Consider the following 20,439-nt stretch of genomic DNA (forward strand, 5'->3'; position numbering starts at 1 on the left):
ACCAGGGGTCAACCCATTCCCCCCCTCCTCCCCCACCAACTTGCCTGTGGGTAGCTATGGGAGCTGCTCTGCACCACTGCTTAGCTGATCTGTGTGCATGCATGTGCGCGCGCGTACACATACCATGGCGCCCTCTACCAGGACAGCCTACTTTCACTACCCCCAGCCCTAAGCAACCCCTTGCAAGCTGGAATGCTTCCAGCCTGTAAAGGCACACCTGTAGAAGGAGAAAATGTGTCTTTTTTTTAGTGAATCTGGTGGTAGTGGCAGCACCAGGCTCTGCTGGGGCACGCACTGCCCCAGGCAACCTGAGAGATCCCCGTTGTGCCACATCTGCAGATCCCCTGAAACTTGCTCATGGCCCCCCAGGACGCTGTGGGCCCCCAGTTGAGAACCACTGATCTAGTCCAACCTCCTGCCTCAGGCAGGATCACCCCTATCCAAACCATCCCATACAAACCATCATCTAAGCTCTACATAAGACTGCTGTTGACTGACACAACACAGACCTAACACCCTAACCTGCCATAGGTAAAGCAAGAGAACCACAGCAACCAACATCCTGCTTCTGTAAAATTTTGGCAGTATACGTGTATGGGGTTGAGGTCAGAGATGAAAGCATGAAGCTGGTTTTTCCTGTGTTTCTGGTGCCCCCTACTCCTTTGCCTGTCTCATTTTCCACAAATCAGACAGTGTAAAAGAGCAAGTCCTGGGGTTTGAGGGAGGACTAGATTGGGCTGGAAGTGCATAAGGGTCAGAGACTGGCCTGGGAAGGACACTGTTATAGTGAGGGAGGAGAGGGAGGGAGAATGAGAAGCCAGTTGAGAGAGAGGAGGCAAGTGAAGCTCTGGAGGGAGACCTGGACTATGGGGAGCAAGGTGTTGGATGTGCTGGCATGTTTCAATAGTCTGTGCTTCTATGCTCACAGCTATTTTTCCACAGGAGCTCTGCCTCGTGTGTGCAGGATAGATAGAGGGTGCTTACCTTATGAGTTGCTGTTCACATTTTGTTTTGTTCCCCCCACCTCCTTGGCCTAGTACCTTATTTATGGCCCATGAATCCAAATGGATTCTGAAGGCAGAATTTCTGATTTTCTTCAAGCTTTTCTAGGATGCTCAACACTGCAGTATCTGAGTGTGGTTCACAAGCATTAGTCTAGTCTTTTGTGTGACAGCTGAGACGAGCTCCATTTTATAAGTGGTGAATTGAGGCAGACAGATCAACATAAAAAGCATTGGCTAAACATGGCTGCCCAGTGGAGAGACTGGGACCTAATTTGCAGGGTATTTAGCATTGTGTAGCTTTTTTCAGAGCATAGCTGCTTTACACAGGAAGCAAGCGAGGGCCAGAAGCAAGGGTAGAACTCGAATGATCCAAGGGAGCATTCACTTTAACCATGGGACCATTCTTTCTTTCTGCAGTCCCTGGTCTTGTTTGCTACACACAGTTCAACGTCTTCAGCAAATGGGGCAGGGGGCCTAAAATCAAGTTTCCTTCACTACCTAATCCTGACTAATTCTCAGAGAAGCTCCATCTTGTGCCCTGAATGAGGTAGGGGTTCTGTGGAAAAAATAGCATATGATCGTATAAATAAATACTGTACTGTGTCCACACACTCATCCTTACGTCTTAATTTCTGAGTGCTTGACCTTGCAACCTTAATGTTTTTTAAAGTGTGTGGGACAGCATGACCTTCTCTTCCTTTTTAATCTTTCTTGGTGCTGTTGAGAGAGAGCTAGGCTAAGAAGCAAGGGCAAAAATTACACAGGCACTTGGGCATGGGGATGCAGAGTATTCCTGTACCTACATTTCAAGTACTTGGTCTTGAATGTGGAATTTACAAGTTCAAATTATGTGTGTTAAGTATCCCCATTTAAAGTGTGAGGAATTTAGGCACCTGTAAATGAGATAAACAGCATAGCATACTGAGTGAAGGATGCTTAAGCTAGTGAATAGGATACACAGTACAGAAATATATCTGATATCTTGTCTCTTTCCCAGACCCTTAGTGGTAGCTAGGCCTCTACCTCCCTGAAGTCCTGTGTTAAGTGCTCATCTGAGCCTGGCTTTGACAACCTGAGACTACTGCTTGGATCTAGGAAACAAAGTGGTCATCCGTTTGTTTACAGGCAACTGTTTTTTTCTTTAAAGCCTGTAGGAGTTTTACCTTCTCCTTTACCAGTTACCTTGTGAATAAAGCTCTTGCCAAAAATTGGGTGACCTGAGTAATGGGCCCTCATCAGTCTTGAGGGCATTGACACTTGCAAAGAGCGTATCCTAATGGCCATGCTGTGGACTAGGCAGGGCTGATGGCATCCTCCATCCCTTCTGTTGAAGTTGGGTAAATGTGTGGAAAGGAATACAGAAGTCATGGGACCAAAAAGAGCAAGCATGATGGGGTGTGACTTTGTAGAATGGCACTTCCTAAGGACTTGGGGAGTTCTAGGGCATTTATACATGTACTTTGTTTCAAAATGCTGGAAATCCAGCGCATCAAAGCAGGCTCGATTTAATCAAGTTTGCAGAGCATGCCAGCTGACACATCTGGCTCTGTCACGTGCTTTTGTATAAATGGTGAAATGCACATCAGCATGCAGAAAATGATGGTGGTGTCCTTTTGAACTAAAACACCTTCTATGTGTTTTAGTTCCAAAGCATGCCAACGCCATTTTCTCAGCACTGATGTACATTTTGCCGTTTATACAAATGCCCCAAGGTTCTGGCTTCTGCTTCATGTTCAGTTCCTATAACTAATTCAATGACCAATGCACAGGTAGGCACCAGAACTGGTTAATTTGTTTGTACAGGGATGCTTAACTCCCGGGCTCCATGTGGAGTCAGACAGGCATGGCCCTGTGTGCTTGATCTGGCATGTGGGTGCAATGCAGGGCCTGATACTGGTATGTGGAGCCTAAACTTTGATCACCACTCACCATTTTTCTAATGCATCAAAAATGGAAAAAATCAGTAACAGTCTGAACCTGCTAAGCTATAGAATCATGTGAATAAATAAGTATTTTAGAATGATCTTTTGGGCAGCAGGAAAGATGTACCAGTTGTATCGCAAAGGCTCTGCTTAGCTGTAAATATGCACGTCTTAGTGGTTAAATCAAGCAATAAGAGTGCACCTTTCTTAAGAAAATGCCTGAAGTACAAATGAAAAGTTGGCTAAAATCAGCAGTTGAAATCAAGGCTTTCCATCTGATGATTTAAATTGTCTTTATTTAAATACAGTTCAGCCTGATTGAAGATAAAATAGAAATTTACAGAATTGTAGATGAGTAGCTAAAATTAGTGAGGTGCTTGGAGGAGCTCAGGTTGTGAGCTGACTTCACTCTTTGTAGGTAGAAGGCAGGGAAGGGTGGCACCTAAGAGACTAACTTGTTCCAAAAGACATAAATATCCGGTAGTGTGTTCATTTGTTGAACGTGCTTTTGGAAGTTGTTGCTTATGAAAGCTTATGTGTAGGGGCCTTCTTAAGTTGCGGTTTCTCAATTTTCGTGGAAACAGTGAAAAAATGGTGTTTCCTGTGATTTTGCATGGAATCGCTTTTAAAAAAAAAAAAAAGGCTTACTGGAATACAAAAAGTGCAGCAATCCCTCAGGCACAGAGCATTTGGTTTGAGAAAGCTACTGTGGGGCTGAGCTAGTGACATACAGGTTCTGTGAAGGCACCAGTCAGGAAAGCATAAGGGTTTCAGCATCATCTTTTAAGAAGCCAGATGCAATGCTGCAGTGTGAAGATGAGTGATTGGCTTCTCGACCAGTCAGCAGCATGGGGTAGGGTTGCCCTAAAAAGACCATGAAGTTGGCTCCGCACATCATGAGCGGCCTGTGAAAATTAGTTTGTTTCGCTGTGATTTAGGTAGGTCCTGACTTATCCCCTTCTGAACAAGTTGGTCTCTCAGGTTCCACCCTGCCCTGCTTTCTGTCCAACTAGACTAACATGTCCAACTACTTCTCTCTTTCTTTTCTCTCTCTTTTTGAGTAGGCTCCCTTAAAGACACTATCACAGTGATTAGGTCTCCAAATGTTTCCTTCTCTTACCTTGTATTTCCTGTTTTGCTTTGGGTAGCTCTGTTGTCATTCCTTTACTGATCTGAGTGATCTCTACCATGCAGTGGTATAGCTGAAGGGATAGCATGTGAGTAAAGAGCAGTCAGTATGACATCTGAATGCCATTAACTACAGACAGTGGCTCATGAATTTTCCAGTAGCTTCCTGCAGTTGTTGAATGGGATGTATTGATAACAGACAAATAAGAATCTGTAGTCAGTGCTTGGGCAGCAGAGGAGAAATTGATCATTGCTGGATCACATGAAGTTGAAAAGTCAGATCTTCTCTAGTTCACAGCTTTTGATTTAATGTGTGCCACTACGTTAAGGCAGGATATTGCGCAGCACGCCATGTCACCCCAGGGTGCTGCGCCACTGGTTGAGAATCATTGCTGTAAGGCCCACAGGGATTGTTGTGAGCTTGTCACATAACAGTGACTTCCCTGAACTCATTCCTGTGCTACGTCCAGGAGCCTTGACTGAGTTGGAGGATGGCTTTCAGGGAAGAAAAGCATCCTTCCCTGATTTCAACCTTCCCAGTGAGGGGAGAGCAGTCAGTATGACATCTGAATGCCATTAACTACAGACAGTGGCTCATGAATTTTCCTGTAGCTTCCTGCAGTTGTCTGTTATCAATCAATCCCATTCAACATCTGAGAATCTGTAGGTCAGTGCTTGGGCAGCAGAGAAGAAATTGATCATTGCTGGATCGCATGAAGTTCAAGAGTAAGATCTTCTCTAGTGCACAGCTTTTGATTTAATGTGTGCCACTATGTGAAGGCAGGATAATGGCGTCCTGCAGTTATTGGTATTGAATGCTATGGAAAGAACCGGTCATTTGAAGATGCTGGTTGGTATCCTGTCACTGGACAAAGAAACTGATTCGTCTGAAACCTAATTTGGTGGATCTGTTCTTGAAATTGAGGAGGTATAGTCAAATAAAGCTCTTAATTAACAAAGCATGCTTCTGAATGTTAACACTATATATTAGGAATGGACTTCATACTTTTTTTTCTGTCTGGTGTTTAGTGCAGTGATGTTTCTTTCTTATGTTCTGCTTTTCCTGTTTGCTTATAGTCTGTCTTCATTCAGTGTTCTCATTCTGTTGTTTTATTTCATGTAGTCTGTCCTCTAGCTAATTAAAGCACAACACATAATGGTCTTTTGAAATGTTTTATTAGATTTGGCATACTGATACCATAACAAAATATGTTACTTGGATGTCTGATTGCTGTTAGATGATTCAAATATCTCAATTTATTTTAAAAGGTTCAATTTATAGGGTTTTTTTAACTTAAGGTTTCCTTTTTCAGATGGCTTTTTAAAAAAAGAAAATTAGGGTGTTTTTCCCTCAAGTAACTTTTTTTATCAACTTAAAATACTATTTTCTTCATTTAAAAAGTGTTCTCATATGAAGCTGCGACATCTCTGCAGTTAGCACTGCAAAATGATATTTAATGTCATGGCAGAATGGGTGCATGATCATAGTCAAAGTTGCTTAGAAGTTTTCAATTTTATTATCTTCAGCCTAAGAATATTATGTTCTTGCTGAAAATATTTCATGTTGAAATGCACAACATTTACAAACTAATTTATAATTTTCTGTGTATTTGTTGTAGGTGAATTACTTTGTGAAATATTTGTTTAAACCTCTACTGAGAGATACTTCTGTATCCTCAACCTTTCTTTTGAAATCCTTTTTCTGAACAGGACAAAAGGGCTATGTCCAGATGAGTGCAGACGTGTGGTATGTAATACCATCTGCGGTGCCATGCACTGCACGTTCACGCATGCCCCATGTTGCTACCTTCCAGTGTGGGGGTATTTTTTGACCCCAGGAGATCCTGGCAGGGTGGCGCACATGGTGGCAGTGCACACTGCCCAAAACCAGAACCTTCCCAGTCAGAGCCACACTCTGGCTGCTGGCCAGGCTTCCTGCTGCAGCAGCCACTGTGGCTGCAGCTCCTGGAGGCCCTTGGGACCCCAGGTAAGCTGCTGTGGCCAGCACAGTTGCTTGCCCCAGCCTCCCCTACCCCACCCCAGGGTAACCTGTTGTGTACCAGAGTGTGCGTGCCACTTGGGTGTTTCCTGAGGACAAGTAGTAGTGGCACAAGGTGTGCCACTGCTGTTTCTCCCTGGGGAAACGCATGTTCCTGCTAGTCTGGATGTGGCCAAGAAGTTTGAATTAAAGTTTAGATGCTAGTTAACTATGCCTCTGAAATTATAGCCAATACTTACTGTATTGTCTTGTTTTCATAATATTTTGGTAGTGGTGGTGGGTTGAGCATTTGGGGGAAAAGCATCAATTTCATATAGTAGTGCTCATCAGATGTGTGGAGATATATTTTTAGATACCTGCCAAGGAAAAAATGGTTTCCATTTTTGTGGGAGGTCTAGAATTCTACTGAATTGTTCATATTTTTTTAAGGTGTTCAAAATTTCTAATTTAATTCTTCTTGTTTATTGTTGCGTGTGTTTGAAAGCACTTTCCGATTAGTCATTTTCACAGCTCTAGGGTTGTTAGATTTAAGTTCTGTTAAATAACTTGGAGACAGGGTTCAAAATGTAAATGTGTGACCATGACTTAGACAACTAATTTAAAAAAAACAAACAAACCCTGTCTGAATTTATAACTTTTTTTAGAAAAATAAAACAATTTTTTTTTCAAGCTCATATACATACCATATGCATTTAGGAGCACTTTTCAACTATTTTTGGTGTGAATTACTTATTTTGTCAACTCTGGATACTGTAATGCTGTCACTTAGAATCTGATGGTTTTAATAATAGAATATGCTTTTAAAAAAGGAAGAAAAGGTGGTGCTCATTGAATCTTTGCCTCTTTGAATAGCACATTTATAAAATAGGAGATTCAGGAACAAAACTTACCCTTTCTCATCATCCAATTTTAAAAATTAGCATCTGTGTTAGAGCCTGAATGATTCACTCGGGTGATTGTTGAGGCGTTTGCTTTACAGCGTACCGTTACTCAGATCACTTGCAGTTCATCGGTTGTCTTACACAGGTGATCAGAGAAGCTGCGTCTTTTGAAATAAAAGGTACAGCTGTAGTCCTGTGCAGCTGTTTGCTGTGGCTGTATAATCTTCATAGGAAAGTTAGCAACCTGACTAACAGTGTGAAGCATTTGGGTTCTAGTGGAGAAGGTTAAAGATTATTTTACTTGTCTTATTATTAGAAATGTAATTTTTTTATCTTTACAGAATTGCACCCCCTTACTTGGCACAAAATAAAATATGGAGTGATAATTTTTCAATTTTTATTTTGAAGCAGTGCATACTATTAAACCATATTTGTTGCACTTGTACAAAGTTGCAGTCCTGTCCCCCCTCACTCCAGTTGTCTACATCACGATACATGATGCAGCTTGTCATGTGGTAATTTGGTGACTTGTCTGTGCTACCTTCCAAACTCTGCCTTGCAAGTCAGCTGAAGTGGTGGTTTCCAACCTTTTTTGTACCAGGACCCATTTGTTAACATCAGTGGCCAGTTCTGTCCCAGTGCTTCTTGCTCCTGACCCACTGCCTCCAGCCCCCCAGCGTGTGGGTTGGGGGGGGGGGACACACAAACAGCCCCTTGCAGGAAAGCTCAGCCAGCTGGCTAGGGAAAAGCCACTGTTTCCCACGTTTTTCTTCTTTAAAGGAGAAACTATTTTTAAAATTTGTTCATGACCCTTTCTTATATACTTGCAACCCACTTTTGGATCGTGACCCACAGGTTAAGAAATGCTGAGCAAATTCTTGCTTCATTCTGTTTCTCTCAGTAGTACTCTTTAGTGGAATACATCATTTTAATTAATGTAGTGTCAGCTAGCGTGAAGCCAATGTTTGGGTGATCTGCACAGTGATGAGATTGTAGAGCAGTGCACAAAGAACAGAAAAAGTGCTAAGGGTTGTGAGACTGATACATCTGGCTTGGAGTTTAAAGCAGTTATGATCAGTACTGAATCCATAGCTGTTTGGTTTGTTACCAGATATCCCAGAGGTAACTTGCACAGTGTTTTTATGATAGAAGGGAAACCTGCTTTATGAACCTGGAGAATCGGAGCACTGAGCTGAATTGAAATGTGCTTATGCTGCTGGGATTTTAAGTTCTTTAGACATGGCTGTGGAAGTGGCAGCTGAGATGATTTGTCAGGCTTGAGGAGGTATCTGACATAGAGCTCTTTTGGCAATACAGTTTTTATTATAAATATTTATGTGACTGCTTTTGGAGGCCATAAGTTTAGAGGAGGTTTTCTGGGTTCTTGTGAATTTTGCCTTCAGTGATCTTTAAGTCAGAAGTAGAAGTTTTTGTCTTCCTTGCCTTGTTTTGCCACTTCTTATTTGGCTACATCTCTTGACTGCATTTGCCACTGTTTTTTGGTGTGACTGCATCTACCTTGAGGGTTTTTGCTGGCATGTCAGTATCATTTCCCATTCACTTAGTTAATGTTATGTTAAGATGCTTAAAACTAATTTGCAAAGGAAAGGAAAAAACGCATTTGGGTGAGGCCAAAGTGTTAAATCTGTACAAGAGTTATTTGCAGGCATATGAAGACTACATGAAGAGTATGAGCTTCTTTGTCTTGGCAGGGAAATGATACGCAACTGCAAGGTTGAAGGAGTTGCTTTCCAAAATGTTTTCATCTGCTAGGGAGAGGAGGATAGGGGCTAAAATTGCCATCTCCACTAGATTTATAAACCCATGAGTGATTACTGAAATAAGTGGTGAAACGTTTCCAAGTGTAATGGGTTTGGAAACATTTCAAAAGTAAATCATTTCAGTTGCAAGGCATGCATATAGCCGCTGTTGTCCCTGGTGGCTGGAATGCTTCAAGCCTCTGCCTTCCAGCCAGGAGCATGACAGGAGGTTGCAACTATCTGTGGCTTATCTCCTTCTGGATTCTGATACTATAGTCCTAATTCCCCCCAAACCTCTCCTCTCCCCCTCTCAGAGGAACAAGGAGTTAGAGGTGAATGGGGTTGGAGAACCTGGCAGTGGCAATGGTCTGAAAACCAAACAGTACCTGCTGAGCTGCCTACCCTGCTTCTGCCTCCCTTCCCTTGGGAGTAGGGGAAAGAGAGCACTTTTGGGAACCCTGTCCCTCATTCACATGTAAAAAGTAAAATATTTTAGGGTAGTAATATGATTAAAACAAAATAAAGTACTATTTTAGAGCACTTCAGTGACATTTGGAATTTTTCAAAGGGCATGCACACTTCTGTATTTGAACCATTTCCATTTTTATTTCTGCCTGTACACTTCTGTCTGTGGCAGCTGCTAGTGACTTTACAGTACTTGCTTTCTATCCCTGGTGGTTCAGAAACACAGTTTAACCCCCATATATCTATCTAGGTTTGGAACTAGCCAAGGGCTGAGCACGGGTAGTCCAGGATGCCTAACTAATATAACTTTTTTGATGCGTGAGACCCTCTTGTTATAGTTTTGGCTCAGTGGAATTTCATCATTTAACAAAATCCAGAAACCCTATTTATTACTCTTGTGAGGGGTTCTTAGCAGTTGAATGTGCCACCGTAGCATCTCTACTTAAACACTGATTTATGCAGATACATACATATTTATCAACCTTGTTAGACCCAAGGTACCCCTTGAAAAATGCCAGCTCTTAGCTTTCACTCTTTTTTTGACTGTGGAAAAATAATAGGGGTATGGAAAAAAACTTTGAGGTAAAGCATCTACACTTGAGGACAGGAGGGCAACGCAGGCCGGCCTTGACAGGCTCAGGATCTGGGCAGACGAGAACCTGATGGTGTTTAACACCGAAAAATGCAAGGTTCTCCACCTTGGGAAGAAAAACCTGCAGCATGCTTATGGGCTCGGCAGTGCTACACTGGCTAGCACTACAGATAAAAGGGACTTAGGGGTCACGACTGACCACAAGATGAACATGAGCCCTCAGTGTGATGCCGTGGCTAGTAAAGCGAGCAAAACAGTGCCTTGCATCCATAGATGCTTCTCAAGCAAATCCCAGGATGTCATTCTTCTGTTGCATTTGGCCTTGGTGAGGCCGCAGCTGGAGTACTGCGTCCAGTTTTGGGCTCCACAATTCAAAAAGGATGTGGAGAAGCTTGAGAGAGCACAGAGGAGAGCCACGTGCATGATCAGAGGTCAGGAAAACAGATCTTACGATGATAGGCTGAGAGCCTTGGGGCTCTTTAGCCTGGAAAAGCGCAGGCTCAGGGGTGATCTGGTGGCCACCTATAAGTTTATCAGGGCTGTTCACCAGGATCTGGGAGAACATCTGTTCACCAGTGCGCCCCAAGGGATGACAAGATCTAACGGTCACAAACTCCTCCATGACCATTTCAGGCTGGACATACGGAAGAACTTCTTCACTGTCTGAGCCCCCAAGGTTTGGAATAGACTGCTGCCGGAGGTGGTTCAAGCACCTACTTTGAATGCCTTCAAGAGACATTTGGATGTTTATCTTGCTAGGATCCTATGACCCCTGCTGACTTCCTGCCACTGGGGCAGCGGGCTGGGCTCAAAGATCTTCTGAGGTCCCTTCCAGCCCTAATGTCTATGAAATAGAGCAATTTTTCTATTGCAAAAACCACAGCAAGTCATAATATTTTTGAAATGTCTGGGTTTATTTTGTGATTTATATGTATGTGTTTGCATACCTAACAGTGCTAATATTGTACATCATCCTTAAAAGGATCTCATGGCACCCCAGAATACTGTCACGCTCTGGGTGAGAATCACTGACGCAAATGATTGGTAACTTCAACAACAAACGTATCTTTTCCTTCAATGTATGTTCATATGCACATCTTTACTGTGGATGTGCATATATGGCTTAAGCATTCTAGGTTAGAAGCTTTTGACATAGCAATACCTATATTGCATGCCCTACCCCTTCTCTGTCCATTCTGGTGCTCTGAGTCAAGACCTGCTTCTCAGTTCTTGTCAACCTTTTTTGCTGTGGATGGAGTGCTCCTGGGTTGTCCTTTATGCTTACAAACTTCATGAAGCCCTGCTGGGAGTGATGCTGCTGTTTTGATTTCCCTACTCTGGGTAGAGAGAGAGAGTCAGCCTGGAATATCACATGCCCAAAAATCACTCTTTCCTTAAGCAATCGGTAAGGAGATAAACAACAGAAAGATTTATTATAAGAACAGAACAAACATAAGAAACCAGTAATCATATGTTGGCATTCAGATGGAGGTGGCATACCCACATTCAAATAATCTGGGAGAATTCTCCCAAGTTTGTTCTCCTAGTAGAGAAACTTACCCAGAGCCACATGGATAGACATTTGAGTGCTGAAGCTCTTAAGACTGGAGAGCTTACAGTACTGATACTGTGCAACCAGAGGGGGAGGGGGAAGGTGAGGGCCGGGAGAGGGGAGCAGAATCTCAAATGCTTTGCAGGCTCCCTTAGTCTGGTTGGCTGACGCACACTGCCCGTGCTTAGCCTGCATTTTCCTGTAGCACAATTTGGGGATTGTGAAGGGGGCATGTTCTGCTTTCTGCTAGAGCAGCAGAGTCTAGCAAGGGGCATGCTGCCTCCCTGGGAGGAAAGGGTTAATGTTGGAGGATTGTGTTCTCTTCTGAGACAAGCTACAGCATGTACAGACGATTGCTGTCCCAGGAGAAAGTCTCCTGGGAGTAATTAACCCTGGTTGTTCCCAGGTTATTTTTCTCCTGGAGTGGCCATTTTTTAACTGAGGCGAAAACGAGCCTGAACATCTATACACTCATGGTTTTTCCTGGGAAAGTAGTGAATATAGAAGGGTAAAAGAAAATAAGGTAAATAAACAAAAGAAAATACCAGGACATTGCCCTGTTGTTATCTTGTACCTTAAATCCAAGATGCAGTTTCTAGCCAGCTTCACGGGTGTAAATGCAGACCTTGCCTCTGACCTGTCTCGTCAGGGCTTCCTTTATCTCCCCATCACCTTGCTTTTTTCAGCCTCCTTGTCTGAGGGACTACAGTCCCCACCTTGTACCTGGGAAAACTGAAGACAAAGCCATAGTCTCTTGGTAGACCTAAGTATCTTTGTCATTCTCGCTGTTCATGTATGTTGCCCCTTTATTTCTAAGGTGTGCTCACAGTACCAGTAACTTCCTGCTCTCCACAGGTACGTGTACAAAGTTGCATCTTATTTAGGTGCTTAGATTTGCTTTTCTCTCCCCTGAGTGACCAGGTGTCATTCTTTCAGCTCTTCTTTCAAAATATATGTTTATCACTGTTTGGGCAGACCCAGGCTTCTTGTTTTTTAGCAGGTTGACGTGGCGGACTAATAAGCAGACCAAGTCACTGCTACTTTCCCCAGGCCTGCTTGCTGTGAGAGGGCTTTACTCAGATTGCTGTCCTTGTGTCAACACCCTGGATGCCGTATAGGTCTTGAAGTAGAGCAGGCATGGTCTGATTCTCCAGGCCAGCGACAAGCTTATCTACAGGAGAAAGGACATATTTATCTTGCCAGGTAGACCAGATTTAGGAGTTGGTGTCACTTGAGATTAAACTCTCCTGATGATAAAAATTCCATGTTGATTATTTTACAATACCTGTTGGAACTTATGGATGGATAAGTCTGCTGTCTTATCTTGGGTCACTGACCTCCAGTACACACACATTGACATATGTTTTTTCACACAGCTGAAATTCTTCAAGCCTTGACTTGAATCTTCTCTCAAGGGAGATACTTTCATCCCGTTAGTACCAGAGAGTAATACTTAAGTCCTTCATGGGAGTACCTTCCCATTGAGCCCTTGGCAAAATTCTGTTTCCTCTAAGACAGTGGTCATCAACCAGTGGAACTCAATCCACCAGTAGATCTTGGAGCCTCTTGGAGTTGATCCGAGGCTGTGGTTCCCCAGTCTGGTCCAGTCCAGTAGGTCAGTCTGCAGGGGAGGGAAGGGGCTGGGGGCTAGATCAAGGCCCCTGTGGTGAGGGACAGTGCTGCAGAGGCAGGAGGGGTAAGTTGAGTTGGGGCCCTGGCCAGGTAGGACTTATCTGCTGTGGAGGTGTGCCCCAAATAATTTTTTCTTCCTCTGTCTTGATCTGCCCCCAACCCCCCTTTTTTCCCCATAGACTTACCTGTTGGGCAGGGGGTGACACACAATAGATATTGGGTTGCTTTTAAATGCCAAAGGTGATCTCCTATTTAAAAAGGTTGGAGACCACTACTCTAAAAGAATGGCTTTCTAAGTAGTGATCTCTTTGGGAAAAGGGATGTGTGAAATCCAGGTGCCTCTGTTGGCTTCCCTTTACATGGGGATCTGTCCTAACTTTTTACCAAAGTTGGTTACTGAATTCCACCTTAACCAGAACATTCAACTTGCTGGTGTTCTTTCTGAAGTTTTGTTCCTTGCAAACTGAGAAACTGTTACATTGCTTAACAAGAACAGAATCTTGTCTTTTGACCTGCACAGGACTAAGCCTTTTCAGAACTTTGAGGCTGTTTGTTTCCTTAATCAAGGGATTAACGGGTGAAAAGAATGTCTAATTGATGTTGGATTGCCTCAAAACAGTTATAGCATCACTAATGTGGAACTGTCAGCAGTGTCAGAGCCTGTTATACCAAGACCAGGCAACTCTTGTTTGCTTCTTTGCAAAACCACTCATCTGTAGGGCTTGACAGCTGGAGCCTGGTTACCTGCTTTGCCAATGACAGTTGTTGCAGAAGCGTTGTGAGCAAGTCTTGCTTTTGGTGAAGCCAAACCTTCGCTCACTGTCTGCTTGACAATCCAAAGCAGTGCCCGTATACCTGGAAGTACTTACCATAGTGAATGTCCTTATGGACAGTCACTCAAAGGAGAAAGAAGTAGTAGGAGATTTTCAGGATGTGGTATTCATGTTATAGCTGCATTCCACCTTCTTGCTTTTCTTCTGCATCTAGCACCTGAGGTTGTGAGGGGAAGAGAGCACCAGAAGCCTGCACTGCTTTTTATACCCTCAACATGGAGCACAAGGAAGCATAGCACTAGGGTACATGGCATGGGTACTTCCAAGGTAAAAGTTTCCAAGCTTGAGGTGCATATGTAGCCATAGTGAGGACATGCATATGGGCAACATCTTGAAGAACTGTAGTCATACAGAATCTTTTTTTTCCATTAGAAATCCCTAGAATATTCAGTAACAAAATATGAAAGTTAAGTTGTCTTGGTGTATAGTGTGCCATTTCTGAATGTCAAGCAAAGCGGTATTTATACATTTGAATTGTATTGCGTAAGAGGGAACCTTCTTTACAATCAAGCACTTTGCTCGTTTTGCAGAAGGAACATTGATTTTTCTCAGATTTCACAGATCTTCTCACGGTGTCAGATGGTATCAAGGTACAGGGGTTTTCTTGTCACTTGGACTGGAGAAGACATGGATTTAATGAGCTAAGGTTGTGCTAACAGCATACACAGTGCATCACTGAAATGCGGTATACTGTGTTTCTCAAGGTATACATGCACCTCTCTCTTTCCTTTCATTTCATGCATGAGGGTCAGGCAGAGAGGGACAGTCCTTACCAACCTACATCCTTCCAGGCTCATGGGTATGATTTCCCTGAATGCATCATCTCAACCACAGCTCTGCCAGGCTGAACAGTTATGCCTAATATAGTGAATGCAGCTGGATTGCCTGGAAATCATTTTCAATGGCTATTGCCAAAGCCAGAAGCAGAGTTAAGGTTATAAATGTGAATGCTTTAACTCTCCCTTTCCAGGTTTTGAGAAATTCAGATATTGGTAAACTTGACATTTTTATGGGTGCAAGACACAGCAGGCAACCCTAATTCTATTAAGTTTTCCTTTACTGAAGAAATTAGAATACATGCACACCCATGCTGGCTTATTTAAAAACTAATTTCTGGATATTAGTTCTATTCATGGGGTCCAGTATGTAAAGGAACTGCCCTGTTCAGCCCATTGTGTGTGTAGTAAATTTTGTTATGCTGTATCACAGGAAAAATGCTTAAATGTTTTAAACAGCTCCATCTTATTTTATTTTATACTTTCTAGGTACTTTGCACTTCAGTCCAGAAGCAGCTGACTTCATTCCAAGAGAGAGACAGACTTCTGATCGAAATTGGAGAAATCAAGGTAGACTGGAATCTAACAGGAATCGGAGCAGAAATAATCTGCCATCTCCAAGTCAATCTTCTGATAGAGGCACTGATTATGAAAGCTCTTCTACAAAGCAGCAGGACTTCTATAGTCCAGAGACTCAGTGTAGGAGCCAACAAGATTTTCCTCAGTTTGCAAGTACCAGTAAAAGTCACAAGAATCATAGTTTCCAAAACCAGCGATGGCATAGATCAAGAAGTGATAGGACATATACTAGAAATCGGGTGAGGCAAGCACCGACTGATGGCACAGCAGACCCAACAATTTTAGATACTACAGTGGTTCCAGGGAGGAGAACACTTCCTAGAGAATACAATGATTTTTGTTCTTCAGATAGTGACAAAGAGGTACCCAATGCAGACAACAGAGGAGCAAAGCCAAAGAAAACACATCTGATGCATGCATCGGGAAGAGGGTACAGAGAGAAGGGGAAGCACTCACATGACCGAGATAGGAGGGTGACCTCTAAACAGAAGGATATGACTTTTCAAAACGTCCCACCTTTGGACCTGACTCAGTCTGATTCCTCAGAGGCATCTGTTGGAAAACCATTTTATGATGGATGTGCTGGGAGTGGTGATGAACAGAAAAGATACACGTGTGCAAACAAAAAATATCCTAGGAAGTCTACGTGGAGTAAACCCCAGTCAGATAAAGACCTTCAGAAAAGGCAAGATACACACCGTTGCAAAAATGTAAAAGTAAAGAAGTCTTCTGTGACTCATACCCCAAGAGAGAAAATTAGCGAGAGGAAAAAAGAATCGTCTCACACTGGTGATCACAACTTGACCAGCATAACACAGACGCACCAGCCAACTGACTCAGTCAAACGTAGTGGAAGAAAGCTCCCCCTACAGGAGGGACATGTGTCCTCGCTTCATTTCAGCAAGATGCAGTATTGGAAGAAGCAAAGTGATGTGCCAAAGAACAAGGAAACTCACACAGGTAAGTGTTCTGGATTGCTTATCCTTCCAAGTTAAAGGCCTGGGTCCTAAAAGATGCTGAGTAACATTGTCAATTGAAGCTGATTAGTTAATCGGCTTGAGGCCACATCTGCAGTACTGTGTCTAGTTTTGGGCCTCCCACTTCAGAAAGGATGTGGACAAGTTGTGGAGAGTTAAGTGGAGGGTGACAAAAATGACTAGGGGACTGATGCACATGACTTGTGGAGGAGAGGCTCAGGGAACTAGGCTTATTTAGGCTGGAGAAGAGAAGACATGGAGGGGGGTGGATTTAATAGCAGCCTTCAACCCCCTGAAGGGTGGTTCCAAAGGGGGTAGAGCTAGATTATTCTCAGTGGTGGCAGGTGACAACAAAGAGCAATGGTCTCAAGTTGCAGCAAGGGAGGATTAGGTTAGCTCTTAGGCCAGGGGTGGGCAGAATGCGGCCTGGGGGCTGGATGCGGCCCGCCAGGCCATTCTATCCGTCCCACGGGGCCCCTAAAAAATTCAGAAAATTAATATTCATCTGCCCTGGGCTGCCTGTCATGCGGCCCTCAATGACTTGCTAAAACTCAGTAGGTGGCCTTCCGCCCAAAATAATTGCCTGCCCCTGTCTTAAGCCAAACTTTCTCACAAGGAGAGTAGTAAAGCACTGGAACAGGTTATCCGGAGAGGTTGTGGAATCTTCATCCTTGGAGGTTTTTAAAACCTGGGTAGGCAGAGCCTCTGTTGGGATGATCAAGTTGGGGATGGTCCTGCTTTGAACAGGGTATTGAACTAGATGACCTGAGGTCCCTTCCAACCCTAATATCTGTGATTCTCTAAATCTGGTGATAATTTAAAGGAAAGTGATCAGCACTCTGCAGGATCCATTTTACAGAATGTAAATAACAACTCAATTAAATTTAAATGCATCTCTTCTGTGTCAATGTATTTTTCATAATACTTTAATTTTGGAAACAAGGTTTTTGGTAATGATTAATATTCTATCTTGTCTTAATTAGACTTCATAATGGAGGTCACATCAGGCACCAGGTTTGTTAGAAATTTGAAATGTTTTTGACAAGTATTCGTTGAACTTTTTTCTTTTTTTCAGTCTCTTCTTCTGAATTTGGAAATGTTTTCTATAGTTCTTCATGCAGGAGGGAAGAACGGTGCCACGATAAAATACAGCTCTTCTCACTGGACTTCACTTGCTGAAATCTAGTACAGGGTGCCAAGAAAAATAAGACTGGAAATTGGAAAAAATTAGATGCTACTTTGAATTGCCAAGTAAAATGATTTAGTGGTAGTAGTCCACAAATAGATCAAGCATTGATTCTGTAATGCATTCTGCCCTGAATAGATTCTGTAATGGGTCTTCTGAAAGACTTTGGAATCCATTCAACACTGCAGTCTGGATTATGATTTTGAGTTAAGTAATTCATTAACTCCCATGTAGTAGCAGGTTCTTAATCTATTAGGTAGGCAACCTACTACAGGAGAACAGTGTATAACCCCACTGGTTCTTTGCACTCAGCTAAGGGTCCTATTTTCTTTTATCGGTGGGACAGCTGAGGACCAGTAGTTTTCAGTCTTCAGTCATCTGTTTTCACTTGATCACATGCTGAGGATATTATGTTCTTTTCAGCTTGGTTTCCCAGAGCTCAGAATCCTAGATCATTGCATCCTGTTTCTGCACTGACTGTTGCCTTGAGCTTGGCAGCAAGATCTCCTTAAGGAGGGCCTTTGAGTCCTTGAAAACATCTACTCAAAATTTCTCTTTTTCAGCCCAGTGAGAGAACAACTATAATCACAAGGCAGACAATTTTTTACTGCTCCAGACTTCAGAGCATTGTCAGCCTTATTATCTAGAGCTCCTTCGTTTTTTGTGGACTTAAGATTTCTGAAAACTTTTGAACATGGACTTCGTTTCAAGCTTTTTCTGGGTCTTGCTTTTCTTCTTTAACTTGAAGTGCTGTCTTCATAAGAGGGTGCAGTGATCTACTACAGAGAGGTCCAAAAACCGCACTTTTCCCGAAAGGCTGTTATTTCCCAGTCTTCTGTTCAGCGTCATGTTCCCTGTTCAGCATCATTACTTTTTTTTTTTTTTTTTCAAGTGTCCTATGGATAATACATGGGCTTAGGAATTCAGCTTCATTTTGACTGAAATGTGTGTATTGATTTACATGTTTAAAGTTCAGTATAAACACTTTGTAAAGCTATTATTTCATTTGACTTGATTTGCAAAATCTCAGACTTCTTTGGCCAGATTAAAATTTTGAAGAAAATAAGATTGGGGAGAACGTTAACTGAGTGAAAGCTTGTTGTTGTTTTTGCATGAACTGAAGATGTACATAATAATGGAACATTATTGTATTGGAATCTTTTCATGTTTTCACACAAGCCCAAACTGTGTGTCTGTGTATCCACTGGGGGGTGGGATTCTGAAATTGCATTTAAAATTAATCAGATGTGTGTGTTAATCTTTGATTTCTGTATTGCATTTTCTTCATCATTTGCTATTTTTACATTTCTGTACAGGGTCTCTGATAGAGCAGTTGACCACAGAGAAATACGAGTGCATGGTATGCTGTGAGGTGGTTAGAATAATAGCCCCAGTGTGGAGCTGTCAAAATTGTTACCATGTATTCCATCTGAACTGCATTAAGAAGTGGGCAAGATCACCAGCCTCTCAAGCTGAAGGTTAGTATTCTTCCTTATTTGATATATGGGGGAATAGGGAATATCGTTAAAAAAATATTCGTTTAACCTTCTGTAATTAAATTGGCTAAACAATTAACTGATAATGCAGCAGCTGCTGGGATCCACTTCTGGGACCCCTTGACAGCCGGGAAGTGGGGGGAGGCAGTGGCAAATCCAGCCAGGCAACACAGCTCACTTGAAGCCCCTGTGCTGAGGTGGAAAGAGCACCTGTGAAGGAGCAGATAATTGCTTAATTGATGGGTTATTACTTTGCCACCTCTTGTTTTTCTCTTAGTCTATGGGTACTAGTCCCCCTCTCACCTCCTCTTCTCCTTGCTCTTCCCTCCTTCCTGCCTTGCCATCTTCTAGTTCCTGCTGGGGCACTGTACGGCTTCCCTGCCAGACTGCATGTACCCTGAGCTAACTGGTTATCACTGGACTTATAAGTTAAATGATTAATTGTTAGCTGTTCACATCCCTGTGGGGGAACTTGTCTCTTTTAATGATAGTTGAATAATGAGAAACTCCCCATACCTGTTCAAGTAAGTATGCTAGTACAACTCCGAGTACAGCAAGATTCAAGATGGACATGCATAATCAGAATTATTTTAATTTTACGAGTTCATATTACAGTTCTAACACTGTTGATTAGTGTGTAGGCTTCTGGCTAAATTTCAAATCGTATATATAGATAACACAGGTGTGTAAACTAAAAAATTTCATATAAGAAGACTGAAACAGTTTGTATGTGTTGTGATTTGCATTTTCACACTTCTGGTATGGCATTTGACTGATGTTTAATCAGATGTACAAATCATAGAAGCAGTTGAAACTACATTTTAACACACAATGCTAGGCCTTTGCTTTTGTGCAACTTCTCAGCAGTTCTAGTCTGCAGTGGTACAGAAATTAAGATTACCAATGCTTGCTTATTCATGGTATTCATTCTTCTGTGTTTATCTCTTCTTTTTCCCTTCTGTCTATTGAAAGACTAGGTAATGACTCTTAGGTTTGCTGAAAACTAGTTAATTGTGCAGTATGTGTAACATGTAGGGGGAACATAAGTGTTTTCTGGTTATTGTAACTATTGGCTATAGAGCAGTAATGCTAGAATGCAGCCAGTTTCAAAGTGGGATTGAATATTGGAAAAATATCTAAACTGGTGGCTATAATAACATCTCCCAGATAAGTAGATTTGTGTGCCTTTTCTCTGAAGCTTCTTGTGCTGGCCACTTCTGGAGATAAGGATTCACAGTGTTACTGATTTGATCAAGGATTACAATTTATATGCTTATATATCTTTGCATAAAAGGATCATTTTTTTTCTTCTGTGCTGGGCCTACAGTTGTAGTTCTGTGCCTTTGAGCAGTGTCCATCTTGTCACTTGGACATCCTTTTATACACTGATCTGTAGCACACAATTTGAGTTGAAATGTTCCACAATAACTTTTTCTCAAGCACTGGTTTACCCTTACAACTTTTTCAGTTTGATTGGGCACTGAGACTGATTAATTACTCTGAGACTGTATGTTTGTATTAGTCTCAGACTGAAAATTGTTTTCACTTCCATGAGATGTGCCAGGGAGCCAAGCACCTTTTGCCTTATTTGCTCTTTTGTGCAGTAATGTTAAGAAAATAGACCACACAGCTCGCCCCTCTGTGGGAGGCTAGTAGG

At 42.5% G+C, this 20,439-nt stretch overlaps 1 protein-coding gene across 3 annotated transcripts in view; it reads left to right on the forward strand.

Moving 5' to 3' along the window:
- Positions 1 to 20,439, forward strand: part of NFX1 (nuclear transcription factor, X-box binding 1) — an 89,140-nt gene that overhangs the window by 1,337 nt on the left and 67,364 nt on the right. For all 3 annotated transcript variants that reach the window (XM_019539644.1, XM_019539654.1, XM_019539663.1), the window contains exons 2-3: positions 15,034 to 16,083; positions 18,603 to 18,764. In XM_019539644.1, coding sequence (XP_019395189.1) covers positions 15,034 to 16,083; positions 18,603 to 18,764 — 1,212 coding nt within the window. The remainder of the gene's footprint in view (positions 1 to 15,033; positions 16,084 to 18,602; positions 18,765 to 20,439) is intronic.

The sequence above is a fragment of the Crocodylus porosus genome, unplaced genomic scaffold, assembly GCF_001723895.1.
Source record: "Crocodylus porosus isolate Cpor-Errol unplaced genomic scaffold, CroPor_comp1, whole genome shotgun sequence".
Classification (NCBI taxonomy): Eukaryota; Metazoa; Chordata; order Crocodylia; family Crocodylidae; genus Crocodylus; species Crocodylus porosus.